At 50.2% G+C, this 23,546-nt stretch overlaps 11 protein-coding genes across 11 annotated transcripts; 6 read left to right on the top strand and 5 right to left on the bottom strand.

Moving 5' to 3' along the window:
- Window positions 1–145: 145 nt before the first annotated feature.
- Window positions 146–2,311, top strand: N7503_005224 (DEAD/DEAH box helicase; the record flags this gene model as incomplete). The annotated part of the gene is made up of 3 exons (XM_057064771.1): window positions 146–964; window positions 1,020–1,435; window positions 1,489–2,311. 3 exons carry the CDS (start codon window positions 146–148, stop codon window positions 2,309–2,311), a joined length of 2,058 nt encoding a protein of 685 aa, XP_056922514.1.
- Window positions 2,312–2,854: 543 nt separating this feature from the next.
- N7503_005223 (mRNA decapping enhancer EDC3) lies at window positions 2,855–5,004 on the top strand (the record flags this gene model as incomplete). Its single annotated transcript, XM_057064770.1, has 3 exons — window positions 2,855–2,969; window positions 3,030–4,697; window positions 4,757–5,004. The coding sequence occupies 3 exons, from the start codon at window positions 2,855–2,857 to the stop codon at window positions 5,002–5,004; spliced, it is 2,031 nt and encodes a 676-aa protein (XP_056922513.1).
- A 428-nt stretch (window positions 5,005–5,432) lies between these two features.
- On the bottom strand, window positions 5,433–6,367 carry N7503_005222 (ESCRT-III subunit protein DID4; the record flags this gene model as incomplete). Its single annotated transcript, XM_057064769.1, has 5 exons — window positions 5,433–5,561; window positions 5,625–5,885; window positions 5,957–6,017; window positions 6,094–6,308; window positions 6,362–6,367. 5 exons carry the CDS (start codon window positions 6,365–6,367, stop codon window positions 5,433–5,435), a joined length of 672 nt encoding a protein of 223 aa, XP_056922512.1.
- A 402-nt stretch (window positions 6,368–6,769) lies between these two features.
- Window positions 6,770–9,580, top strand: N7503_005221 (mitofusin; the record flags this gene model as incomplete). The annotated part of the gene is made up of 3 exons (XM_057064768.1): window positions 6,770–6,971; window positions 7,044–7,092; window positions 7,156–9,580. 3 exons carry the CDS (start codon window positions 6,770–6,772, stop codon window positions 9,578–9,580), a joined length of 2,676 nt encoding a protein of 891 aa, XP_056922511.1.
- An 876-nt stretch (window positions 9,581–10,456) lies between these two features.
- On the bottom strand, window positions 10,457–13,147 carry N7503_005220 (uncharacterized protein; the record flags this gene model as incomplete). Its single annotated transcript, XM_057064767.1, has 5 exons — window positions 10,457–11,664; window positions 11,714–11,990; window positions 12,041–12,943; window positions 13,011–13,072; window positions 13,126–13,147. The coding sequence occupies 5 exons, from the start codon at window positions 13,145–13,147 to the stop codon at window positions 10,457–10,459; spliced, it is 2,472 nt and encodes an 823-aa protein (XP_056922510.1).
- Window positions 13,148–14,177: 1,030 nt separating this feature from the next.
- On the top strand, window positions 14,178–15,344 carry N7503_005219 (triose-phosphate isomerase TPI1; the record flags this gene model as incomplete). The annotated part of the gene is made up of 6 exons (XM_057064766.1): window positions 14,178–14,215; window positions 14,313–14,592; window positions 14,687–14,761; window positions 14,872–14,984; window positions 15,051–15,265; window positions 15,316–15,344. 6 exons carry the CDS (start codon window positions 14,178–14,180, stop codon window positions 15,342–15,344), a joined length of 750 nt encoding a protein of 249 aa, XP_056922509.1.
- A 241-nt stretch (window positions 15,345–15,585) lies between these two features.
- Window positions 15,586–17,074, bottom strand: N7503_005218 (mitochondrial distribution and morphology protein 10; the record flags this gene model as incomplete). Its single annotated transcript, XM_057064765.1, has 2 exons — window positions 15,586–16,913; window positions 16,978–17,074. 2 exons carry the CDS (start codon window positions 17,072–17,074, stop codon window positions 15,586–15,588), a joined length of 1,425 nt encoding a protein of 474 aa, XP_056922508.1.
- Window positions 17,075–17,275: 201 nt separating this feature from the next.
- N7503_005217 (ribosome assembly factor MRT4) lies at window positions 17,276–18,150 on the top strand (the record flags this gene model as incomplete). The annotated part of the gene is made up of 2 exons (XM_057064764.1): window positions 17,276–17,469; window positions 17,607–18,150. 2 exons carry the CDS (start codon window positions 17,276–17,278, stop codon window positions 18,148–18,150), a joined length of 738 nt encoding a protein of 245 aa, XP_056922507.1.
- Window positions 18,151–18,904: 754 nt separating this feature from the next.
- On the bottom strand, window positions 18,905–20,422 carry N7503_005216 (snRNP70 family protein; the record flags this gene model as incomplete). The annotated part of the gene is made up of 5 exons (XM_057064763.1): window positions 18,905–19,704; window positions 19,804–19,900; window positions 19,966–20,093; window positions 20,162–20,279; window positions 20,330–20,422. 5 exons carry the CDS (start codon window positions 20,420–20,422, stop codon window positions 18,905–18,907), a joined length of 1,236 nt encoding a protein of 411 aa, XP_056922506.1.
- Window positions 20,423–20,646: 224 nt separating this feature from the next.
- Window positions 20,647–21,205, top strand: N7503_005215 (mitochondrial 54S ribosomal protein mL43; the record flags this gene model as incomplete). The annotated part of the gene is made up of 3 exons (XM_057064762.1): window positions 20,647–20,685; window positions 20,767–20,849; window positions 20,914–21,205. 3 exons carry the CDS (start codon window positions 20,647–20,649, stop codon window positions 21,203–21,205), a joined length of 414 nt encoding a protein of 137 aa, XP_056922505.1.
- Window positions 21,206–21,945: 740 nt separating this feature from the next.
- Window positions 21,946–23,193, bottom strand: N7503_005214 (putative RING finger domain protein; the record flags this gene model as incomplete). Its single annotated transcript, XM_057064761.1, has 3 exons — window positions 21,946–22,101; window positions 22,158–23,069; window positions 23,149–23,193. 3 exons carry the CDS (start codon window positions 23,191–23,193, stop codon window positions 21,946–21,948), a joined length of 1,113 nt encoding a protein of 370 aa, XP_056922504.1.
- Between the last annotated feature and the right edge of the window lie 353 nt (window positions 23,194–23,546).

Raw genomic sequence — 23,546 nt, 5'->3', positions numbered from 1 at the left:
GATGTTTAAGAAAGCTGTTAACGATCACCCAGGGGGGACAACCTCCAAGCCTGTTCAATCTAGTCTCCTCCGTACGAATTCAGCTATTTCATCAAAAACTCCCCCTCTTCCTCCCCCATCAGCGGGCATCAAACGAAAAATCGAGATGGCCAATGGTGGAGGGTCGACGCTCGGCTCCCTCCACAGCACCGTCTATTTTGACGAAAATGATTTCGACGATGACTTGGATCTCGACGACCTTGATGATCCCTTTCCAATCACTGCGCCGACGACAACATTTTCAAGGCCAGACCCGGTTACATATCCCAAAATTCAGTCGGCATCAACCACGACCGTAGACAGCAAGCTACTGCCAAATGTCACATACCCGGATCTTCCACCCGCATCTCAGGATCATGCTCCACCTTCGAGTAGCGTTCAGATTCCATGGTCATCCTCGCCCCCGTCCCATTTCCAACCGCCTTCCAAGGTGCGTCCTTTGCCGTGGCTACAGGCAGGCAGGAGAGAGCCAAGTCATGAAACCAAGAACAGCCTCATCACCCCTAAACGCACCAAACCTACGGATATTTGGAACAAGAGTGCCAGCGCCATTAAGGAGGAGCAGAAGGAACTAAGGCGGGAATATAAGAAAACCCAAAAAGAAACAATGCAAGATTTGGCAGCTGAGAACTCGCAAAGCAACAAGTCTTTGGCTATCTTCCTTAGCGACGAACAAAATTCTGTGCTTGAGGCTGTCGTCGAACGTGGAAAGAGTATTTTCTTCACTGGTTCGGCAGGTACCGGAAAATCGGTTCTTATGAGAGAAATCATCAAGAAGTTGCGCACGAAATACAAAAGAGAACCAGACCGCGTGGCAGTGACGGCCTCGACTGGACTCGCTGCCTGTAATATCGGGGGTGTCACAGTTCACAGTTTTGCTGGTATTGGACTTGGCAAAGAGGCAGTTCCAGAATTGGTCAAAAAGGTAAGCGCCCAAAATTCTACGTATAGCAGGGCGTATTGGTGTTGACAGATCGAAGATCAAGAAAAATCAGAAGGCACGGGCCCGCTGGCTACGCACAAAGGTCCTCATCGTTGATGAGGTGTCAATGGTTGATGGTGATCTGTTCGATAAGCTCGAGGAAATCGCCCGACTCATCCGAAACAATGGTCGGCCATTTGGAGGCATCCAGCTGGTGGTCACTGGTGATTTTTTCCAACTGCCCCCCGTGCCAGAGAAGGGCCAAGTCGCGAAGTTCTCCTTCTCTGCAGCAACGTGGAATACTACCATTCAGCACACCATTCTCCTGACTCATGTTTTCCGTCAACGTGACCCGGAGTTTGCGGCGATGCTGAATGAAATGCGATTGGGTAAAATCAGTCCTGCGACAATCGATGCTTTCCGAAAACTCTCCCGGCCTCTCAACTTTCACGATGAGCTTGACGCGACTGAACTGTATGACCTGTATTCGTCAGGAATATTTCTTACTCTGACTAACAGTTTAATAGATTCCCCACTCGCCAAGAGGTCGAAAATGCCAATACTGCTCGTATGAACAGGCTGTCTGGTGAAATGATGACATTTACCTGCGTCGATAGCGGGACTATCAAAGATGAAAAATGGCGCGATAACTTGTTGGCTAATTGCATGGCTCCGCCAGTCATCAAACTCAAAAAGGGCGCTCAAGTCATGCTGATCAAGAACATGGAAGATACCCTGGTGAATGGATCTATTGGCCGAGTAGTAGCCTTCATGGATGAGGCAAGCTTCGACTACTATCGCACCAACGAGGACGAATTCCACCCTGCTGGAGAGAACATTGGTGATGAAGAAGATAGTGCCGCTCGTGCACGGAAAAAGCTTAAGGCCATGGCCCACAAGGAAGGTGGCCCAGCCGTAATCACGCGGAAATGGCCTCTGGTGTGTTTTTCCCAACCCGATGGCACAGAAAGGCACCTGCTGTGCCAGCCCGAGGCATGGAAGATCGAACTTCCCAACGGCGAAGTGCAAGCTCAACGTGTGCAAGTGCCCTTGATTCTGGCGTGGGCTCTCTCTATTCACAAGGCTCAGGGTCAGACACTACAGCGAGTCAAAGTTGACTTGGGCCGAGTCTTTGAAAAGGGACAGGCATATGTAGCTCTCAGTCGAGCGACTTCTCAGGCCGGTTTACAAGTCACTCGATTTGACCCCCGCAAGGTAATGGTCCATCACAAAGTGGTAGAATTCTACGATAACCTTGTCTCGATTTCCTCGGTGCTCGGGCCGAAGGTTAAGAAGGCCAGTACTTCAAAACCCGCCGAGGAGTTTGATGATGACTGCTTTGAGGTATAGGAGGACCAGGTTGAAGAATTTTATATCCATGTATTGATGTACAGTACCATAGTGATATATATGAATCATACAATCATCCACTCATAAACATTGTTCAATTGTTCATTGTACCTTTACATGAGTAACAACTTCTCTACCATTAGATACTAGCCGTCCACATTCAATCTGAAACTGGCTAGGATGAAGGTTATTGCTTCTTTTATCTTTTGTTCCATAATGATTGATGTATACTGATTAACACAACTCAACGCTTGGAGAGCCCTACGCATCTATTGTCTTCATCAAACCAAAGTGAATGGTAAATGAAATTAGTATACAGTAGTACTTCGTGGAAAGCCCTAATTTATGGGGTCAAACTTGGATCCCCCACATCGAGTGCTTATCGATAAGTGACCGCACGTGATCTATTTTGTCCTTGAAGCTGCCTGAGCTTTCTTCTCCAACCGCAACACCTCGCTCTCCTCACCCAACAATCAGACTAAACTGTTCACGCAACCTAATGATCCAATTGTGATCGCATCACACTTGCGGCATCCAGTGACCATGGCTTCTGAGTTCATAGGTTACTCCGTGATCGTGAGCCTGAGGGAACCACCTGGCGGGAAGCTCCAGGGCCAGGTTGCTAACGTGGTTGGACAAAACTTGCTTCTCCAAAATGGTATGGCAGCAATTATGATCTTCTCATTTGATGTTTTCTGACTGACGCTTTTCCTCACAGTGACTCTTCTGTGGAATGGCCAACGTCTCGCCAGCTACTCCGTGGATGGCTCCGGAATCACAGACCTGTCCCTGCAAGAAAACAAAGCACCTCTGTCGCACCCACAGAATGTGTCGCAAGAAACTCCCAAGATTCAGTCTGCTCAGTTCAAACCCCCTCCACAGCAGACTTTCGTCGACCCGGCTATCCTAAGCTACTCTAAACCCTCTACCAAACCCGCCAACCCTCCCACTCAATCTCACCCGGTCTCACATGGTACTAGTCAAGCGCCTGCCCCAGTCGCAGCGTCGTTGTCTGAGCCATTCAGCAACCTCGACTTGAATGTCAACACTGGCAATGGTGGGTTGCGAGGACCCTCGCAAGAGACGGATTTTCAGGCCGCACAGAACCTGACCCCTACCAAGCAACCTTCCAAGCGCAACAGGCTTGGTAATGAAGGTGGATATATGGGTAAACATGGTGGTGGTGGTGCAAACACAAATCCAAAAAGCAAAGGCTGGCGCCAAACTGCGTTTGTGGAGCCCGTGGGTCCGGCTGCCCAAGCATCACCCGAACATATCGTGCGGCAGCCGGGCGCAAAGCTTCGCAAGAAAAAGACGCGCCGCTCATACGCTGAAGATCATAGTGGCTGGGCCACCGAGGACGCAACCGACATTCAGGAGCTGGGTGACTTCGATTTCGAAAGCAACCTCTCCAAATTCGATAAGCGGCGAGTGTTTGAAGAAATCCGGAATGACGACACCACTGCAGATGAGGCCCGTCTAGTGAGCTTCAACCGTCTACCCAAGCCTGGTACTAATGACGGCAAGAACCTTCACTGGTCGGAGAATGTGCTTGATAGCCCGCAAAACAGTGACACCGAGGACGTCGAAGGCATAAGTGATGCCAGACATAGTAGTGAGAATATCTCTGGGCGTGACCGATCTAGAGCACCTGGACGGGTCCAAACCTCTCGCAAGAGTAGCGCTATAATGAGCCAGCCTGTGATGCCGCAGATCAATGTCCTTGGTCGAAGCCAATTGAATACCTCTCGCACCACAAGCCCCCACCCGGGCCGCTCATCTGTGTCTCCCATGGTCGGCTCCAATGCATCCAATGCATCCCTGAGATTGACCACTACCAATCGCAGCTGCCCAACTGTGAGCCCTTTGCAAACACTTGAGGTTGAGCAGATTGCGGTAGCTGAGTTTGGCTTGAGTGAAGATATTGTTACAGAGAATGCTGGCCGAGGTATTGCCGAAGCAGCTGTTGCTCTCTTATCTAGTGACGCCGCTGCGCCGACTATATTGATCATTACAGGCAATCATCGCACGGGCGCTCGGGCTATCGCTGCTGCGCGTCACCTGCGCAACCGCGGCCACCGGGTCACTGTCTGCCTTCTAGGCCTTGAATATGAGAGTGAATTGCTGGAAAATTGTCGCAAGCAGCTCGATATTTTCCGGAAAATCGGAGGTCGTATATCGAAGTGGGAGGATCTGTCAGCTCGTTTATCTACTTCTGACCTCAGTCCCGACCTGGTGATCGATGCCTTATTTGGCATGCACCTTGCCTTTGATGATCTCCGAACCGATGATCAGGGGGTTGCCTTTGAGATGATCTCATGGGTGAATCGAAGCAACATAGAAGTGCTCTCAGTTGACATTCCGTCAGGCATGTCAGCCTCGAATGGTATGCCTCCCCCTTCTTCAATATCTGCATCCCTTGGAACCAACTAACAATGCCTACAGGTGATATAACTATGGTTGACGGCGGACAGCTCTGTATCAATGGCTCGTCGGTCGTCTGTCTTGGTGCACCAAAGACTGGAGTTCTCAACGCTCTACTTTCTGGTGATGGCCAGTCTTGGAACCTTAGTGTTGCTGACATCGGTATACCTCAGATTGTGTGGCGAAAGTATGGCACTCGTCGTCGACATGGCATTGATTTTGGCAACCGCTGGGTGGTGACGCTAAGATACCAGCCCGCGATTGTCTAGGTGGACGCCCAGGCTTTATTCATTATGAAAGAAAATCATTCCAGGCGTTTACATCATCAAAAGGACTAGGCAAGGATCAATTGTATATTATCTTATCATTAGCGGATCCATTCGGAAGTTAATTCTCAAATGCAAAAATTGAAATATGAATTCGATCCTCCATCTTACTGGAGTTGGTTATCACAGAAAGAGAGTTCTCATCGGCTACCCAGCACGGAAATTACTGAACCTAGGGTGGGAGCAATGTATGCAGGTATCGCAGGCAATACTGACGAAGAAAATCTCATGATACGCTAAGGATACCCAGGCAACTATAAGAGACAACGCAGAGGCCGACACCAAAAATCAGACTGCAGTGTAAACCCCGTAACAGAGGGCATATAATACGAAAAGCAAAATGTCAATAGATGTGAAGAAAGGGTCGTTCATCATCGTCGAAGGCTGTCCAGCCGAGCTTGAAGATCGTCATCATCCGCGTGGCCTCCACCACCAACAGCTTGCGCAACGCGGGTCTCTCCGACTGATTCCTTTTGTATGCCGGAGGGTGTCTCGCCGAACTGTTTGTTAGACTTGTTAGTATAATCGTGCCCATTCGACCGTCTGCGATAAGGAACACAAACCGATTGGCCCAGATCAACACCAATTTCATCCAGAACCTCCTTAACAATGTCTTCACCCTCTTCCTCTTCGCCTTCCATACCCGTTGCTTCGTCGATCGCATCATCCATCATTTCTTGTCGTTCGTCCATGACTTCGTTCTCGCGCTCGAACTCCATCGCAATGCGCTGCAGTGCTGGGAGATTCATCTGTCTATTCATGCTGCCGAGAAGCATTGTAGCTCCCTTCATGGATTGCATCATCTGTTCATTGCTCCGGACCGTCTAGCGTGGTATGAGTGTAAGCATCATTTGGAGGCCTATGGAGGGGGCGGGGTATGTAGATCTGGCCGTACCTGAATGCGCAAAGAGATAGCCTGTAATTGCGTGCGCATCTGGTAGAACTTCTGGATATATCTGTTTTCCCCCCATTAGTCAGGATGCCGCAAGAATGGTGGTTTACAAGGAAGGGGAGATTGGCGACAACACGCACCGTCGTGTTCGAACCAGATCCTTGGCTTGGATCTTGCATGCATTGATTTGACCATTCTTGGCGCTCTTCTTGATATCCTGCACCAATTTCTTCTCCTGATTCTCGAGCTTAGTCCGTTCTCGGTCGAGCTCGCGCTGTGTTCGGTCCAGGGCACGTTGGTGTTTGCGCAGACGCTCTGCGGGCGTCATGCGCTTACCGAACGCCCATTCGATAACCTGGGAGGTGGGTGAGTGATATATACAGTGGATAGAAACTCATGATCACATACGTTCATGATGAGGTCTGGATCAGTGATCTCAGAGGAAGGAATGCGGAGGGAATAAGACCGAGGGGATGCTAAATGCGCAGGTGTATTGGAACTCTAGGCACTAGTTAATCAGTGACATCAATCATGTAAGATACCGTTCGGCGATAAAGTCGTAAGTTACGGGTCACATGCACACCCTAAACCCTTTTAGGCACAAACGTCACCTTAATCTTGGAATTTGATTATTCATTGACAATTTCTTGCTTCTTAAAACAAACAAATACCTTCGGATGGCTTTCCCACATAACTCATTTTCGTCATGAGTCAGGATTATTTCCCCGGTGAGGGCTCCTCCAGGTCCGCCTCGTCTCGTTTTGCTGGTGAAGAAGAGGAACGAAGTCCTTTTTCCCCCAAGCCCCACCGGCTTATATGACTGTGGGCAATGGTTCGACCTCGGAAAGTGCAACCGCTCTGATGTCTTCCTTAGCCCACGATTCAGGCTATGGAGGCAGTATCGCGGGTGAGAGTGCCGTAGTTGGTGATTCGAGCTCGGCTTGGCGTGCCGGTTTGTTGGAGGACCGACCAACTCCGGTGCATACTCCCACGCGTCCTGGCGAGTATAATCCGGCTGGTAAGTAACGCGCAAACATATCACGGTGTTCAAGTTATTATATGGCTGGCTAACGCGGTTTCTGTCGAACAGCCGAACACGAGAAACAAGTCGTCGCAAATCATGTCCACCAGCTTCTCTAGTATGTCAACCGTCTCCATGTATACTCTACAAGTGTACAGCATGCTGACAACGCACTTTACAGCAACTCAAACCGCACCAAACTTGCTCGTTCAATCTCCCGGACTATCGAAACGTTGAAGGAGCTCCAGGATATGAACCGCCAGTGGCCCGCTCATTACCCCTCGGTGCAAAATGCGCAAAGTGCTCCTTCATCACCTAACACACGCCCACAAATGCACCATGCACAGTCGGACTTTAGAACAGTTGACTCAAGGCCGACTACTCCCCCTCGGCCAGAGTTGAAACGCGCTTCGACTACAATCAACGGAGACTTTGGTGAATCAAGTGCCGCTGCTGAGCGTCGTATGCCTCCGGAGCCTCGGTTGATGACTCCGCAAATTGCACAAGAATTCTCGATCTTGAAGCTTGATCTAAAGCTTGGCGCTTTGTCTCAGGCTGAACTGGTGCATTCGTTGGAAAAGGCTTCGATCGCCTCCTTGTTAGATGGGAGGATCAGCCAGAGCGTCAAACATCTCCTTTCTTTGCGAGACCGTATTGAGGATACATCAAGCAAAGTCTTGATCACAGGTGATTTGAATGCCGGAAAGTCAACATTTTGCAACGCTTTGCTCCGACGAAAGGTCTTGCCCGAGGACCAACAGCCCTGCACTAGCATCTTCTGTGAGGTGCTTGATGCTCGTGAGAATGGTGGAATCGAGGAGGTACATGCAGTTCACAAAGACGCCCACTATAACCGCAATGACGAGAGCACCTATGACGTGTACGCCATGAGTGAACTTGAGAACATTGTGGTCGACAACTCCAAGTACATGCAGTGCAAGGTCTATGTGAAGGACGTTCGGTCGATTGATGAGTCTTTGCTCAACAACGGTGTTGTTGATATCGCTTTGATTGATGCTCCGGGCTTGAACTCGGACTCTCTGAAGACTACAGCCGTCTTTGCTCGCCAAGAGGAAATCGATGTCGTTGTCTTTGTTGTGTCTGCCGCCAACCACTTCACCCTGTCGGCAAAGGAGTTCATTCTCAATGCCGCTCATGAAAAGGCCTATATCTTCATGGTGGTGAACGGCTTCGATCAGATTCGCGATAAGCAACGCTGCGAGCGCATGATTCTTGACCAAGTGGGCAAACTCAGCCCACGCACATACAAGGAGTCTGCTGAGCTTGTACACTTTGTTTCAAGCAATGCTATTCCCGTTGCTCCACCCGGAGCTATCTCACAATCTGGCTCCGGTGGGGGTGATGGCGGTTCAGATCCCCATGATGATGATGATGATGACGACACTGGCAAGGGCAAAGGCAAGGAAAAGGAAAAGGAAAAGATCCAAGATTTCGAAAATTTGGAAGGAGCTTTGCGACGCTTCGTGCTTGAGAAACGATCTCGCTCGAAGCTTGCTCCGGCTCGGACTTATCTCCTGAATCTTCTTGCTGACCTCAACTCGCTTGCTACGGTCAACCGTGATGTTGCGCAATCCGAACTTACACGAGTCACGGATGAACTGGCAGAGCTTGAGCCTGCGTACGAGAATGGCAAGAAGAAGAAGGGCGAGCTGATAGAAGGTGTGGACAGAGCTATCGACGAATCATGCGACGATACATACAATCACACTCGTACTACCCTGACCAACACCATTGCTCGGGTCTCTGAACAAGACCTAGGTGTTGAGTACCCCGGTCTTTTCTCAGCATTCCAATATGCTGAGGATTTGAAGCTGGCAATGCTGGATCAGATCTCTGCTGCCGTTTCAGGCTGCGAGGATTATGCCAGAGATAAGACTGTCCAGGGGGTTGGTTTCATTCAAAACCTTGGTCTACTGCATGTTGGCGAGGATAAATTCAGTGTGCTCAATTTCCGTGCAGACTTGATGTTCCGCAAGGGTCGTCGCCACACCTTTGGCCGACAAGTTGATACTGAAGTTGAGTTCTTGGACTTTTTTGATGTAGCTGGTCTATGGGAACGCCAGGAGAAGATGGCAGGAACAGGTGTTGCAATGACTGCACTTACTGTGGTGGGCGGCAGAGTCTTTGGTGGATTCAGCTGGGTGGACAGTGCCCTCAGCGCAGTCAAGTTCCTCGGACCGAACAATGTTCGCCGGCTGTTCATCCCCAGTGTCATTGCTGCTGCCGCTTTGACCGCAGCTTATATGCTGTCCTCTATCCCGTCAACTTTGCCTCCCCGTATCTCTCGGAAGATTGCAGCGGCTCTTGAGGAAATGGATTATGTCCATTCAAATGCAACCCGCATCTCATCTGAGGTGCGACGTATCCTTCGTCTGCCCGCCAAGAATTTACAAACTAGCTTGGCTCAGGACATTGAGGACCTTGCCCGCCGCAAGCAGGAGGTCAGCAAAGTCAAGCAGGAGAGTGAAGTTGCTACCAAGTACTTCTCGAACTTGTTCCGTGACAGCAGTGAGAACCGTCGCTCCGTCGAGGCTCTCGACCTCGATGGTCCACTCCCTGGTGCCATGGGTGCTTTCGACCCATGAACAAGGCAAACCATGTATCAACAGTAGCATTCTCTCATATCCCTTCTCCTTGTTTACTTTGAAGGATGTATATTTCTCTGATGTCGTTTCCTTTCCTCTCCGTCCACGAATATCCTTTCTCTTTATGTGGTCTTTTTCTTACTCAAATTGAGATGCTGCAACCGTATCTCAAAAGATACGCTGTAGTACTGCAGCTCTTTATTGCCTTTTTTGTTTAATATGGCGTGTTGGTGTGCATCGGAGGTCATTCCAAGTTTAGCCCAAGATTCCCATCTGAATTGACATTGTGATTCTTTCCTTTAATCTTCCTCTCGATGTAGCTTATATGCTTTGGACTTGACTCAAGGATTCCAACACAAACCAAGGTTGTCATGGACGATATCTAAGCAGTCATGGTATGAGTATATAGGCATGACATCATAGCTCAGGCTCCACGAAGGGAAGTTTCCGCTAGCCCTAGATAGGCAATCTCGATTATAGTTCGACTCTTGATTACGATGTAGATAGTAGCTAAATCTGGAGCACTTTTGCATGATCATGCCAGTCAACCCAAAGCTACATTCCCCCATTACGAAACTACTTTAGATGGGCAAAGGTTCAGCCAAACACTGAATGACCAACCCGAATTTGGTGTTCAAAAATCGTTTGTTTCAATTGAATAGCCATGAAGTGCACATGTGGCTGACATAAGAGGATATGACTGAAACTGGATCTAAAACACGAATAAAAACGCCATAGAACCCAAGCGGCGCCATGCGTAATGCAATGCAATGCTCATGCATGAAATAATGTTTCGAATTCCACCCATGAAAGCCCTACCAAATCCCCAAACACCGAACGAAAGAAGATGATGCAAAGATAGATTCACGTGCATAATCAATCATCACCTCTCGGGTGCTTCCTTGTCCTCCGTCCAGACGCCCATCCAACATCCTCTAACTCTTTGACCTCCCCAAGCAAAACGCCCGGATCGGCCGACTTGGGCTTCCGAGCTATCTTGCCCGCATCGCGCAAGAATTCAGCTCTCATAGCGGCTGCGTCAGCATCCTCGTAGTCCAGCTGTGTCATCTGGGGCTCGGTGTTCTCCTCATCCTCCTCGTTCCCATTGAGAGGCTGCTTATCAAGGAAATCAAATTTCCCACCGGCACCGCTAAACATCGACGACAGGCTTTCGTTGTTAACGCGGCTGGTTGTGCGGGAGAGTGAGTTTGCTCGTGTCAGATCGGCGCTGTCGATGGGTAAGCCGAGGCCATCGTCGTTGAGGGTGTCGATGGAGCTAGCTCTGGATAGTGGTGCTGGGTTATCAAGCTTAGTGGACGAGTGTGATGTAGCGCGACCCAGGAGAGGTTTGCGCTTTCGTCTGAGTGGGAAGTTGCCATCTTCGTTGGTTGTTGGGCTTTCATTTGATTGGCGGGATTTAGCAGCCTGGGCTTGTTGAAGGAGTCCCTTCAGCGCGGTGTCCAGCGCGGATGGTCCGGTAGGTCCTGAAGGGGTTTGATTTGGTTGTTTGGAGGTAGAGTCACTGGTTGTTGGTCTGTCGGCTGTTGTGCTCGGGGATGGAGACCGAGATTCCGGGATAGATGGTTTAGGCGCATTATCGTGGTCTTCATTTGAGAAGCCATCATCGATGATAGGCATGACCCGTGTTCGATTGTTTTTCGCGGATCTCGAACCTTCACTATTCTCTTCATTGGCTGACTCCGCTGGAGCTTTAGATCGTCTGTCGCGGGATATTCCCCCCTTCTTGTGTGCACTATCTTCGTTTTCAAAAGCAGCACCGGGCTTTTCAACGCTACCTCGAGGTTGTGATGTCTGCTGTTGGACAAGGTACGGCTCAAATGGCTTCTTTTGGCCAGTCTGAATGGAGGCCCAAAGCCAGTCTGCAGAGACAGCTGGGATACCCCATTCTCTGATATGGCGCAATTTGTTCTGACTTGCAGTATGAGGGTCGAAACAGATCAAAACAGAGGCCTGCGACGTAAGAACTTCATCATAGGAGGCACCCATCAGATTGACCAGCTTGGATACGTGAAGAAGATCAATGCCGCCGAATCCAGTAGAGCATACTCGCATTCCGGAAAATGCTAGTAATTATTAGTAATATTCCGTTGTCAAGCTTCCATGGATACTCACCTGGGATCGGGAATCTAGGGAAAGGTGTGCTAGCAACGTGGGATTCTGGCGGAACCAACGCTCGGGCATGCAGACACTTCTCCAGCCACATATCTGTGACGACCTCACATTCAAATGCCATGTTGTCCGTTGATGGAGCCGCCGACTTCAAAGTCTGATATGGCACCATAATGTATAGTCCTTGGCCTGTCTTCGGGATGCTTGGACGAGAGAAGTCGCTCAATGATCCTACGCACTGAGCTCCATTGAACCCGAGGTGGCGGTGTAATACTCCCATCTAGAGCACATAAGTTTCCATCATTCCAAATAATGATTGTAAGTGCTTACCTGCTTGGAAGAAAATCCCTCGAGGTAGAAATACGATCCGCCTAGGAATCCTTCTGGAACTTGGGGTTTGGGTGCTTCTTCTGGTGCCATGGCTTGACTGAAGACTGACTCGCTCGCGAAAGATTTGGCAGCTTGAATGGCATGTCTCGGAGGTGGTGGATCAGCTTCTTCGTCCTCGTTGTTGGCGGAATCGGTCGTCTCGTTGTTCATGAAACCAGCACCAATGATATCACCCCAGATGTTTTCATTCTGACCGATCAATTTTGTACTTGCGGTCCTGCGTAGCTTTTTGCGTGGTCGTTTATCTGCCGCGCCTTCATGAGGAGCAGATCGTTCATTTCTAGAATCGCTCTGTGAAGTGAGAGAAGGTCGATTCCATGCTCCAACACCTTGTTCTTCCGGCGGTACCAGTGGATGGTACTTTTCCTCGTCCAGGATCATTCCCCGCTCAATGCAGTCATAAAACCACTTCTCACTGACAACTCTTATTCCCCATTGTGTCGCAAACTTGTATTTCTCTCCGTCTGCAGTCCGCGAGATGAGATGGGTGACGCTCTTGGTCAAGTCTTTCCGAAACTCTGCCCCATTCTCCACGGAAGTGTCATGCATCTGAGTCCGAATGCCCATATCCGAGAATCCCGTAATGCATAGCGTAAGGCCGAAGAAGGCAGGCATCTTGTATTGTATCTCTAAGGCGCGAATGTCGGTATCCTCTCCCAGCACCCACGATTGGCGCACGGCCTCGATCCATTCTGGCCGGACCACAGCAACGTCATTTCGCTCTCGTGCGACGAACTTGTATTTGGCAGATTCGGTGGCTCCGACGAGAAGGTGAGTTACTTCGGAGGTGAGGTCGGGTCGTTCAATTGCGCCCATCTCTTTCGCAACATTCACGAGCTGAGTCTGGGTTTCGCGCGCGTCAGTCCTACTCCACAATTTTCCTTAGACATCGGGCTCTCATTAGACATACCCTGTACTCTAGCGTAACCGCGGTGAAGCAAATCACCGCGCCTGCGAGCGGCTGCTCTTTGTCTATAGGTTGATTAGCAATCTGCGTACGGACTGCATTGCAGACTTCCACTGACCCGGTGCTCCTGTCCCTGCCATGCTTCATGACTGACAAGCACCTCCCACTGCTAAGCAACAAGTTTTAGGTCCCATTGAGGTAAAAACATCAATTAGGGAAAGCAAGTTCTTGTCCGATCCCGCGTCGCGATAATTGATGATCACGTGGGGCACGCGCCCCTTGGTCAGTGACCTACGCAAGTTGCATTGTTATTGCTTTCATCTTATAGGCTGACATATGAACAGTGTCCATTTATCTTGTCTTATCTTTTTTATCTTGATTTGGCTGGAGTGATAGTCAGTCAAAGAATAAAGTTCCTTACTGAAGAAATTGCGCATGAAGTGGAGATTGCCAATTTGTATATGTATGTTCTGATCAATATTGTTGCCGTTATGCTATACGAGAACTTTGATTATACGTTGTTTGAAGTGTTTTCAAACCCTACATTAATCATATATTCTTCAAATCGGCTAGATAGATATGATTTTGAAAGTCCCATCATTGGCTATGTCCTTAGCATGGATATATATAATTGTCACTTTTAGGTACAACACCCTGGGGTATCCTGGTGCCAAAGTTACCTAATTCTAATTAATGAACCAATCAACGAGGAGTAAACAGATAATGGAAAATCGGTTAGGTAGCGTAAATTTGGAATATGACCAGACTTGGCGTATTGATTTGTCCATTTCGTGCCACCGGTGACTGTATGCGTCCTGTACACCTGATGTCTAAAGTGCAATAGTAAAACTTCGGAAGATAGTACGAGCCATGTTCAAATGTCAACCTTCAATGTTGATAAGATCGGACTTTCTAAGATTTCCTAGCAGTTAAGCTGAATGAACTGGAACAGTTGCCATAAAGTCTCCATAAGTAGTACTGCATGAGAATCGGTAAACGTCATAGATGTTGCCTGGTCCGTCAGGCCCCAGTGCCGATCCTCGGGACCGAGTGCCCCTCCATTTTATTTAACCGCCCAACCTTCCTTCTTGTCTCTATCCCAACGCTTGTTTTCATTTCTTTTTTCCATTTCAAATACCCAAAAATTTCATACCCCATAATCCATTCAAAATGGCTCGTCAATTCTTCGTCGGTGGTAACTTCAAGATGTAAGTTACCCCATCTACACTACCCCGCGATGCTCAGGATGCCCCGCCAGAGCACGCGAAGCATTTCGGAGCTGCAAGACTGACTCTACAATCACAGGAACGGTGTGAAGGAGAGCATCACCAGCATTGTCAAGAACCTCAATGCCGCCAAGCTCGACTCCACCACTGAGGTCGTCATCTCTCCTCCTGCTCTGTACCTCACTCTGACCCGCGAGCTCGCCGACCCCAAGATCGGTGTTGCCGCCCAGAACGTCTTCGACAAGCCCAACGGTGCTTTCACCGGTGAGATCTCCGTCGAGCAGCTTGCCGACTCCAACATCAACTGGGTTGTCATTGGCCACAGCGAGCGCCGTGTCATCCTGAAGGAGACCGATGAGGTACGGGAACCCGCGATCTATATACCGAGCCAGAACTATAAAATGGCTATGAAACTCTCCAAATTGTGCCTAGAACTGACAATGTACACTATAGTTCATTGCCCGCAAGACCAAGGCTGCCATTGAGGGCGGTCTCTCTGTCATCTTCTGCATTGGTGAGACTCTTGAGGTACGTCATTCCTAACTTTGGTTACCCGTGCTTTTCGTTCCGGTGTGGGTCACCGGGATGCAACCTGATGAGAAACTCCGCTTACACCCGACTGTTTTGTAATGATATAGGAGCGTGAGGCCAACAAGACCATTGATGTTGTTACCCGCCAGCTCAACGCCGCTGCCAAGGAGCTGAGCAAGGAGCAGTGGGATAAGGTGGTCATCGCCTACGAGCCCGTCTGGTAAGCTGATCTCTTTCTACTTCCCATCGTGCCATTAGAGAGGATACAGTTCTAATCTGCATCTAGGGCTATTGGTACCGGCAAGGTCGCTACCACCGAGCAGGCCCAGGAGGTTCACGCCGCCATTCGCCAGTGGCTCGGTGCCAGCGTCTCCGCCGAGGCCCAGGCTAACGTCCGTATTATCTACGGTGGCTCCGTCAGCGAGAAGAACTGTCGGGAGCTCGCTCAGAAGGAGGATGTTGACGGTTTCCTTGTTGGCGGTGCCAGCTTGAAGCCTGCCTGTAAGTTTTGATCCATGCCTTCTTAGTACTGGATGCTAACCATAATCTAGTCGTCGACATTATCAACGCCCGCATCTAAGATGCTTTTATTTCAGTAATTTGATACTCCCTTAGTGCTAGAGTCCCCAAGTTGACCTGGGACAAAGCCCTAAATTAGCAAGGCGAAAAGCTTTAAACGTCAGATATGTTGTCATGAAATATATGTACAATGTTGGATCCGCCTAGTATTTCCAGGTGGCGGTATATTAGAACGTGCAGTATAGGATCCTGTAGACTTGAAGGAAATGCATAAAGACTCTAGCCCAAGGGCATTTAATCCCTCACGAAGAGTACATCACCGAAACTCCAACCCCGCGCCAAAATGATGGCCCACCTCCGGGCACTGACCCACCCGACGAAGAAGCATTCGGGGCCACTGAGAATGATCCCGGGCCTAGCCCGACACCCGCGCTGACCAAGAGCTCTTTAACTCGGCCTTCCCAGAGCAAACGCATGTTCCAAGATTGGTCAACACGGAGCTTAATGACTGAGTCACCGGCCTCGACATCACTGCCATCGTCCGATTTAATGGGTTCGGGTTGAACCGGGTCGGAGATGAGTGGAGAGGTTGGCGGAGAACCCGGGAGGGAAGCGGAGAAATCATGCAGGCGCATCTTGCGGCGGGCCCATTCGATGTCATCGTCCGCAGAGAAAGTGGATTTGTTGCTTCGGCGCCAGAGCTCGCAGCCCGCAACCATCTCACTTTCCCAACTGTAGACATTGAACCCGAAACGGGAGCTAAATGCAAGGTTTGGCGAAGCACTCAGAGAGTATGTTGCTGATAGAGAGCCAGTGATTGGGGTCAAGGTGAGTGTTAACGTGTAGGGGAATGTAGATATGGGCGTGGGAAGGCTGGATGAAGAAGAGGATGAAGGCACCCGGGTTGCGGCAGGGAGTGTGGTGAATCGCAAGCCAGTAGACATGCCAATCAAGGATGAGGTGGGAGAGTAATACGCTTCCGCACCCATAGAAAGAAGCGATAATGCAGGCGAGGCATTAGCACGAGGTTTTCTAGGATCGGGACCGAAGTTCCAGAGTCCGCGCCAGCCAAATAGGGCATTATCTGTGCTGAAAAGATACTCATTGCAGTACTTTCCGGTGTCATGAGACAATTGGGCTAGCATTGACGCTTGCGGTGCGGACTTAGATAATGGCGGTCCTTGAGTGGAGCAGACGGCTAGACATAGTTGCATAGTTGGAGAGATCCTTCGCAAGAAAAGCGCATTCAAAGTGGTCGGAGATGGGAGATGTAGAGAGGCATGGAGAAGAGTCGCCTTCCGCTGTACTGCTTCGCCTTTGGTATGATCACCCTCGCGTTTTGGGTCCGTGATCCCGGGAATATTGACTGCATCTAGAAGAGAACCCCACCCCCAGGCTTGTACCGGAGCCACAGGTACTTGCACATGTCGGTAGCCAGGAGAGATCTTTCGAAGAGGGATCAATGCACTTCGGCTAGGAGTGTTATGGAAAGGCACGGTGCTGAAGAGGTACGACACAGATCCATCGAGCAATCCAACGGTGCCAAGAGAGTAGCTGGTCCCAAAATTGGGGGTTGAAAGCGACGACAAATGTACACGCAGTCGCTCTGGAGTCGAAAAATCGAGAATTGCTGTCGTCCCAATGTTAGCTTTGATCACTCTTGCGCGTTGTCGCATCCCTGAAAGGCGACTTACACTGCGTCGTGGTAGTCAACGACAAGTACGAATTGTCGCGGTTCCAGTTGGTCGCCTCAGAGAAGGCCAGCTGGATGTAGTCCATGAATTCCAGCATTGTCTATACAAGGGACCGAACCCTTGGAAGTTCACGTTGAGTATCTCGAAGTTGTTAGCAGCTGGTTGCCCGATAAAGACTAGTGGGGTATCGGATAAGGCACGTGACCCGCTTATCAGCGAAAGAAAAAAAATGCCACTCGGGAAGCATAATAGATCCCATCGATTCCCTCGATTAATTTGATACCACATTATCTTCAAAATGCCTCGTTCAAAGCGTGCGCGCGTCGTCCACGAGTCCAAGACCACCAAGAAGGACCACAAGGAGCAGACTCGCCGACTCTACGCCAACATCCGGGAATGTCTCGAGCAATATGACCATATGTTTGTGTTCGCCGTGGACAACATGCGCAACACCTACCTGAAGGATGTGCGCACTGAGTTCGCCGACAGCCGGTACGTTTCAATGGGTGCTGGAATGAAATTGAGCCCGGTATTGCAGAGATGCAGTGCGGAGACGACTTGAAATACCGCCATGCACAACTATCTCGAATATCAAAATTATAGACAAGATCCACTAACGCATTTTTCAGTCTCTTCTTCGGTAAGACTAAGGTCATGTCCGTCGCTCTCGGCAGCAACCCCGAAACCGAAGCCGCACCTAACGTTCACCGCGTCACTCCCTTCCTCACTGGTGCCGTCGGCCTGCTTTTCACCAACCGCGCCGCCGAGTCTGTCATTGAGTACTTCGAGAACTTCCGCCCTCAAGACTTTGCTCGTGCCGGTACTGTGGCCACCCGCTCCTTCAGCATCCCCAACGGTCTTGTCTACCAGCAGGCTGGTGAGATCCCCGCTGAGCAGGATGAGCCTGTCAGCCACACTATCGAACCTGCTCTCCGCAAGCTTGGTGTTCCCACCCGTCTCATCAAGGGTAAGGTCATGCTCGAGCTGACCGAGGGCTCTGAGAGCTACCAGGTTTGCCGCAAGGGCGAGACTCTGGACTCCCGACAGACTACTCTGATGAAGATGTTCGGTGTTACTTCTTCTGAGTTCAAGGTTGAACTGAAGGCTCAGTGGACGCGGAGTACCAACGAGGTGAAGATTCTGGAGCAGGGTGATATGGAGGTGGATGCATAGATGTGTCTTCCGCCTGTGTCGACAAAAAAAGATTCTCGTGGGCATCTTTACGGAGTTAAGGGCGGGCGCTTTCTTTTTTTCTTTTACATTGATACACTGAACATCCTCTTATCTCCATCCTGTTTCTCTGGGAGACTTGGATCTCTTCCAATTGATGTGCCTACGATTATGGATAGATACTACTAAATTGGATATAAAAAAATGTTGACTGTTCCCTTTTTTCTTCAAGAAATATTACATCTGCTAGGATTATGCCTGTTTTGAAGTCATTGCATTGGCCCTTACCTGGTCTTACCTGAGCGTCATTGAATTCCATCACTTCAGAAACTGCTTGAACTAAAATACATACTTACCCTCGGAGAGTGATCAAGAAAGGTCCCACTGGGAACGAAACAAACGCACGTAAGGAAACCAAAAAAAAAAAAAAAAAAGGACCGCAGGGGAAACAAAAAGTAAAAACTGGAGAATACAGAAACACTCCAAGGGAAGATTTTTGGGCTAGTTGCCGGCAATGTATGTGCGTGCCTCAGCAGAAGAGTCCATAAGAACTGGAGATCGACCTTAAAGATGAGTGTAGGCGGTATGGTCTGGACATAGCTTTACGCGACATCTTGAATTGATGACTGCACTTGTTTCGCCTTACCCCATTACCCTTGAGAAGAGAAAGGCGCGCGATGGCCAAATCGGGGATACCCACCGGCAAGCCAGGGCTGAGAAGGGAGAAAGTAGCATCCATTGACATGAGGGGGAACATTTAGTATCGTCTCCGGGATCGGGGGTCATCGTAGCCATCGTCTTCACGGGGTCGCTTCCGTCCAAAGTCCTCCCGGCCAGCGTCTCGGCCAGCGTCTCGGCCAGCGTCTCGGCCAGCATCTCGGCCAGCATCTCGGCCAGCATCTCGGCCAGCATCTCGACCGGCATCTCGGCCACCATATCTGTCGCGATCACGGTCCCCGTAGCGGTCTCCTCCATTGCGATCATCACGGCGGTCGCGGTCTCTGTAGCGATCACGGTCCCGGTCGTCGCGGCGGTCCCGGTCCGAAGGGCCATCTCGTGGGCGCACAGGCTCCCGGTTGCTGCCACTTCCACGGTCGAATCTACCACCACCGTAAGAGCCTCCACCTCCGTAGTCTCCCCTACCACCTCCAAAGTCTCCTCTACCGCCTCCGAAATCTCCCCTGCGGCCACCACCGGGACCAGAGGGAGCGTTGGGGGGTGGTTGGCCTCCACCACCGAATCCATTACGGCCGCCTTGGTAGCCAATTCCTCCACGAGGTCCGAAACGGTCACCACCCCGGAACCCACCACCTCCACGGAAGCCTCTACCGCCACCTCCGAATCCACCGCGAAAGCCGCCACCGAAACCTCCAGGTCCAGATGGCGCATTGAATCCTGGCCCAACTGGTCGAGAGGGCATTGCCTTGGTGTATCCACGACCTCCTAAGCCACCACCAAAGCGACGAGGCTTCCAGCCCTTGGTCGTGCGTCCACGCTCCACATCCACTAGGACTCGTCGGTCCTTGATACGGATTCCATCCGTTTCCTTGTAGGCCGCTGAATACCGGGGATCACTGTGTTAGCAATGAATTCTCTTACCATAACCTGGTTGACGGGGATGTCGCGATTGCTAGCGGCATAGTTTGGTGATAATACCTTTCATATCTTTCTCGCGTTCGTAAACGATAAACGCATAACCTTTATTGGGTTTTTTGGATGCCTTGGGTGAGACTGTATCTTTGACGATGCGAATCTATGAGGTATTGTCAGAGAGAGTAGATGAAAAGAAACCAAGGAAGGTCGAGGGAGCCATCTTACACGCTCAATGGGGCCGAAACGGCCGAACTCTCGCTCGATATCTGATTCTTTCACATCGTAGCTGAGTCGTGCCACAAAGAGAGTTCTGTAGGGGTCACCTCGTGCTTGCGGATCCTTCTCTGGGTCAACTATTACAATGGGGAGATTCAATTAGCAAGTCTTATTTCGCGATGAGAATGAAAGAGATGGCACATACAGGTTTCCAACCCATCGGTCACCTGCTTCTCTAATTTTTCCTTCTTCTCCAACTTCTGGCGCCATTTGCGCTGCAGCCAGCTCTCGGTCGCGTTATAAGGGGCCTCTTCTGCGAAAGTCTTCGCCTCAGCAAGGTACTGAGCCACTCCGGAGATGGTGCTTTTCTGACAGTCTTCCGGTGCGCGATCGCTGGGGGGGATGTAACGAAGAGGTGGTCGCGGCTGGAACAAGGCCAGTAAAGGCGGGGGAGTTTATCAGTCATTGTAAACCCTCGGCCCGTTGACAAGTGACGTGAGGGTGAGAAGTAAGCTGCCACCTGGTGAGGTTCCTCAGGAGACTTCGCGTTCTTGTGGTGTAGCAAGGGAGCTTCCGCTGTAAACGCTGTAGCCGCTTCTGGCGCAGTCTCACCGCCTTCACGTGCACCAGAAATTGTGACCCGGAAGGAAGTCGGCGATTGGTACTTTGAGATATCGTTAAATCACAGCAATGCCAGTCAAAGGACTCCGAACAGTTACGACGGCCCAGGTATGTGCTGATAAACAAATGAAGGAGAGCGGGGACATTGTTTGAGACACAGAAGCTGATTTGTCGATCCCCCCAAAACAGAACGGCGTCGGCGCCTTCATTCACCAGTGCAAGCGCCTTGACTTTCACTACTGCAAATATGGCGGCAGCTCACGGGGCATGCTGTAAGTGCATTCAATCCCTGAGCCCATGTTCATATATGAAATATACTTATCATTGCAACCCCAGTGCCTTCCTGACCCAGACCCTCCCCAACTTCGCCCGCGAAAACCCTCAGATCGAACTCCGAGTAGCTCCCAGACCCGGCAAGCACCCCGTCATCAAGGGTCAATACGTCAATGGCCGTGAGAAGGCAATTTGTGTGCGGAACCTCGAACCCATCGACATTCTCAAGAAGGCGATGATTCTGAAGGATGCAAGCGGAGACAAGTTGAAGCGGACCAAGAAGCCAGTGACAAGTATTAACGAGAGTGTGCGTGGTATCTGGTCACCGTACCACGGTGATCTGCGCGGTGTATGAGATCCTAGGCGTTTCCTATTTGATAGCATTTTTACTGGCTGAAATTACGGCCTTTACTTTTCAAGCGATGGACCCCTGCCATTGCATGTTACTGTATTATTGATCAGGGTACAATTGATTTACTTCGATTCTTCTTCCTCCAGTGGTCTGTTGGGCAAAATGCTCTTTCGTATGGCTCCGATATATGTTATGCAATGGCCAAGGCCGTTGCAGCCAAGGATCTCAGGATTGATTAGGATTGCCAAATCCACATCGCGAGGGTTTCCTCCGATGCTGTCTAGCAAGGGAGTTGCGTGAATAATATTTGTGCCTTATCGCCTGCCCAGGTGGCAGATCTGATATTTTATCTGCAGCTTGCATGCATGAAACCCAATATGAGCGGGACCGACTAACCACCCATGTTCCCGGCTTGACATCTGATTAGCTTTACATAATTACTAGGGATTTTGGACAAATATATAGATCTTTCATTGACGAGATTACTCTTGAGATGTCCCGAGTAGTGCAGCTGAGCCTTGCAACAAGATGAGAATTTGAGTCTTGATTGTTTCAGTAGTATGACTTCGGGTTGGGACAAACCATGAAGATGGGACATTGAAAAACGAACGCCATAAAAGATAAAACCGAGGAAACGCCATAACTTCCATGCATCACGGGTATCAACGAGAAAAGAGATAAAAGACAGTAACCGCAAACGCCCCACTCATCATGCAATGCGATTCTAGAGATCGTTGACAGAATCATAGATAGAGATGGAACATAGCTGTTGGTGCACTAACTGACTTGCCACAGTCAGCAACCTTGCACTTAGAGAAAGGCTTCGACCTTTCAGGTGCGTTGGCCTTCTTTTTGGCTTTGCTTTTTGACCGATTGTCTGCGCATTCGCCACAATAAACCTGGAACCAAAACGTTAGCCTAACCGTAAATTCATGAGAATTCTGAAGTAACGAACATGTCCGCAAGGCTTTGCGACCCAAACCTCCTCTTTCTTTCCATCACCGGCTCCGAGTTCGCAGGAGCAGTTGGGGCAGATTGCAATGTCGTCTTCTCCAAGGGTCCGAGTGAAACCTTCTGGTGGCGGACTGGGTGCTTTGTACGCCTCGCGTCGTCTAGCCTCAGCTCTGTCAGTGTGTTGTTGCTGCATCTCAAAAGACGCAGATCCATAGTCAAGGATCAAATCGTCGGGACCTGCATCCAGCACCACGGTTTCCACGGGTGATGAGCCGAGGTATATTGGCTCTGTGTCAGGTCTAAATCTGCGTATACGGGGTCTGGACGGGCCCGCAATGTTCGGTTGTGGGACCATGCCGTAGGCGTTGTAGCTATAGCCAGATGGCGGATTTGAGGAGGGGACTGAAGCGTCTTGGACGGGTTGTCTGTGACGGCGGATCAAATGGCCCCAGGAGCCATCAAAACGAGGCAGAATGCCCCATAATCGCTCACCAGGCTGAAAGATACTAAGATCAACACCATCCGCGATGCGATCACTGATTTCCGTGTAACGGGGCGGAGGTTGTGCAGGAGCATCGGGTTCGTCATCTAAGTCGATCACTTCCGGCAGCGCTCCCGGCAGCTCCAAGATGGAGCGGCCGAAACGAGGCAGTCGTGCTGGATGAGATGTCCGAGTATCTGGGCTGCGAGGTAAAAACCGCTGGGGTGGTGAATCAGGCTCATCGGTCAGATCAATTGGATTCTGAGCCTGCGTGCCAACTGGGCGGCGAAAGTCAAAGCCATGACGGGGATGCCGCGCGGGTGGCAATGGGGGGCGGGCACTCGCTTCTAGCGGAGGAGGTGGGTGAAAGTGGGATTGCCATGATTGATCAGGATCCTCACTGGGATCTTGTTGCGACATTTGGCGATTTCGCTTAAAAATCAGGGCAAACGATTGTCAGTATGGCGGCTACTTCACTGGCGCCCCGCGCTTTCTCCGGGATATTGCTCACCTTGGACCTGACGCCCAAAATTTGGACGCCAGGCTCGTTGCTCATATCAGAAATTGGCGTAGGGAGTAGGGAGAGACCTGACAAAGCTAGTTGACAAGGCTAGCGGGAAGACCATGGAAAGGTAGGTAAGGAAGAGGGCGGCAAGGTGTTGGCAGACATGATAGATCACTCCCAGTACGCCCGAGTTCGAAAGCGGTGTGCCTTCTTCCGCATAAATATGGCGGTCGGAGAAGCGGTAAAGGAACGTGGGGTTATACACCAAGTATAAGAAGCCTTTATCCCCAGAGTGGGCGATTGAGCTGTTATAAGATTGAAACCAAGCAAAGAGATTACCCAAGAAGTGATGAAAATAAGAGCACCATGTGTAATTTATAAATTTTCATAAAAGATATCGATTT

Source organism: Penicillium pulvis (genome assembly GCF_028828015.1).
Source record: "Penicillium pulvis strain IBT 33274 chromosome Unknown contig_23_segment0_segment0, whole genome shotgun sequence".
NCBI classification, from domain to species: Eukaryota; Fungi; Ascomycota; class Eurotiomycetes; order Eurotiales; family Aspergillaceae; genus Penicillium; species Penicillium pulvis.
The sequence above is the reverse complement of the archived record's forward strand: the minus strand, read 5'-3'. Positions and strand labels throughout refer to the sequence as shown.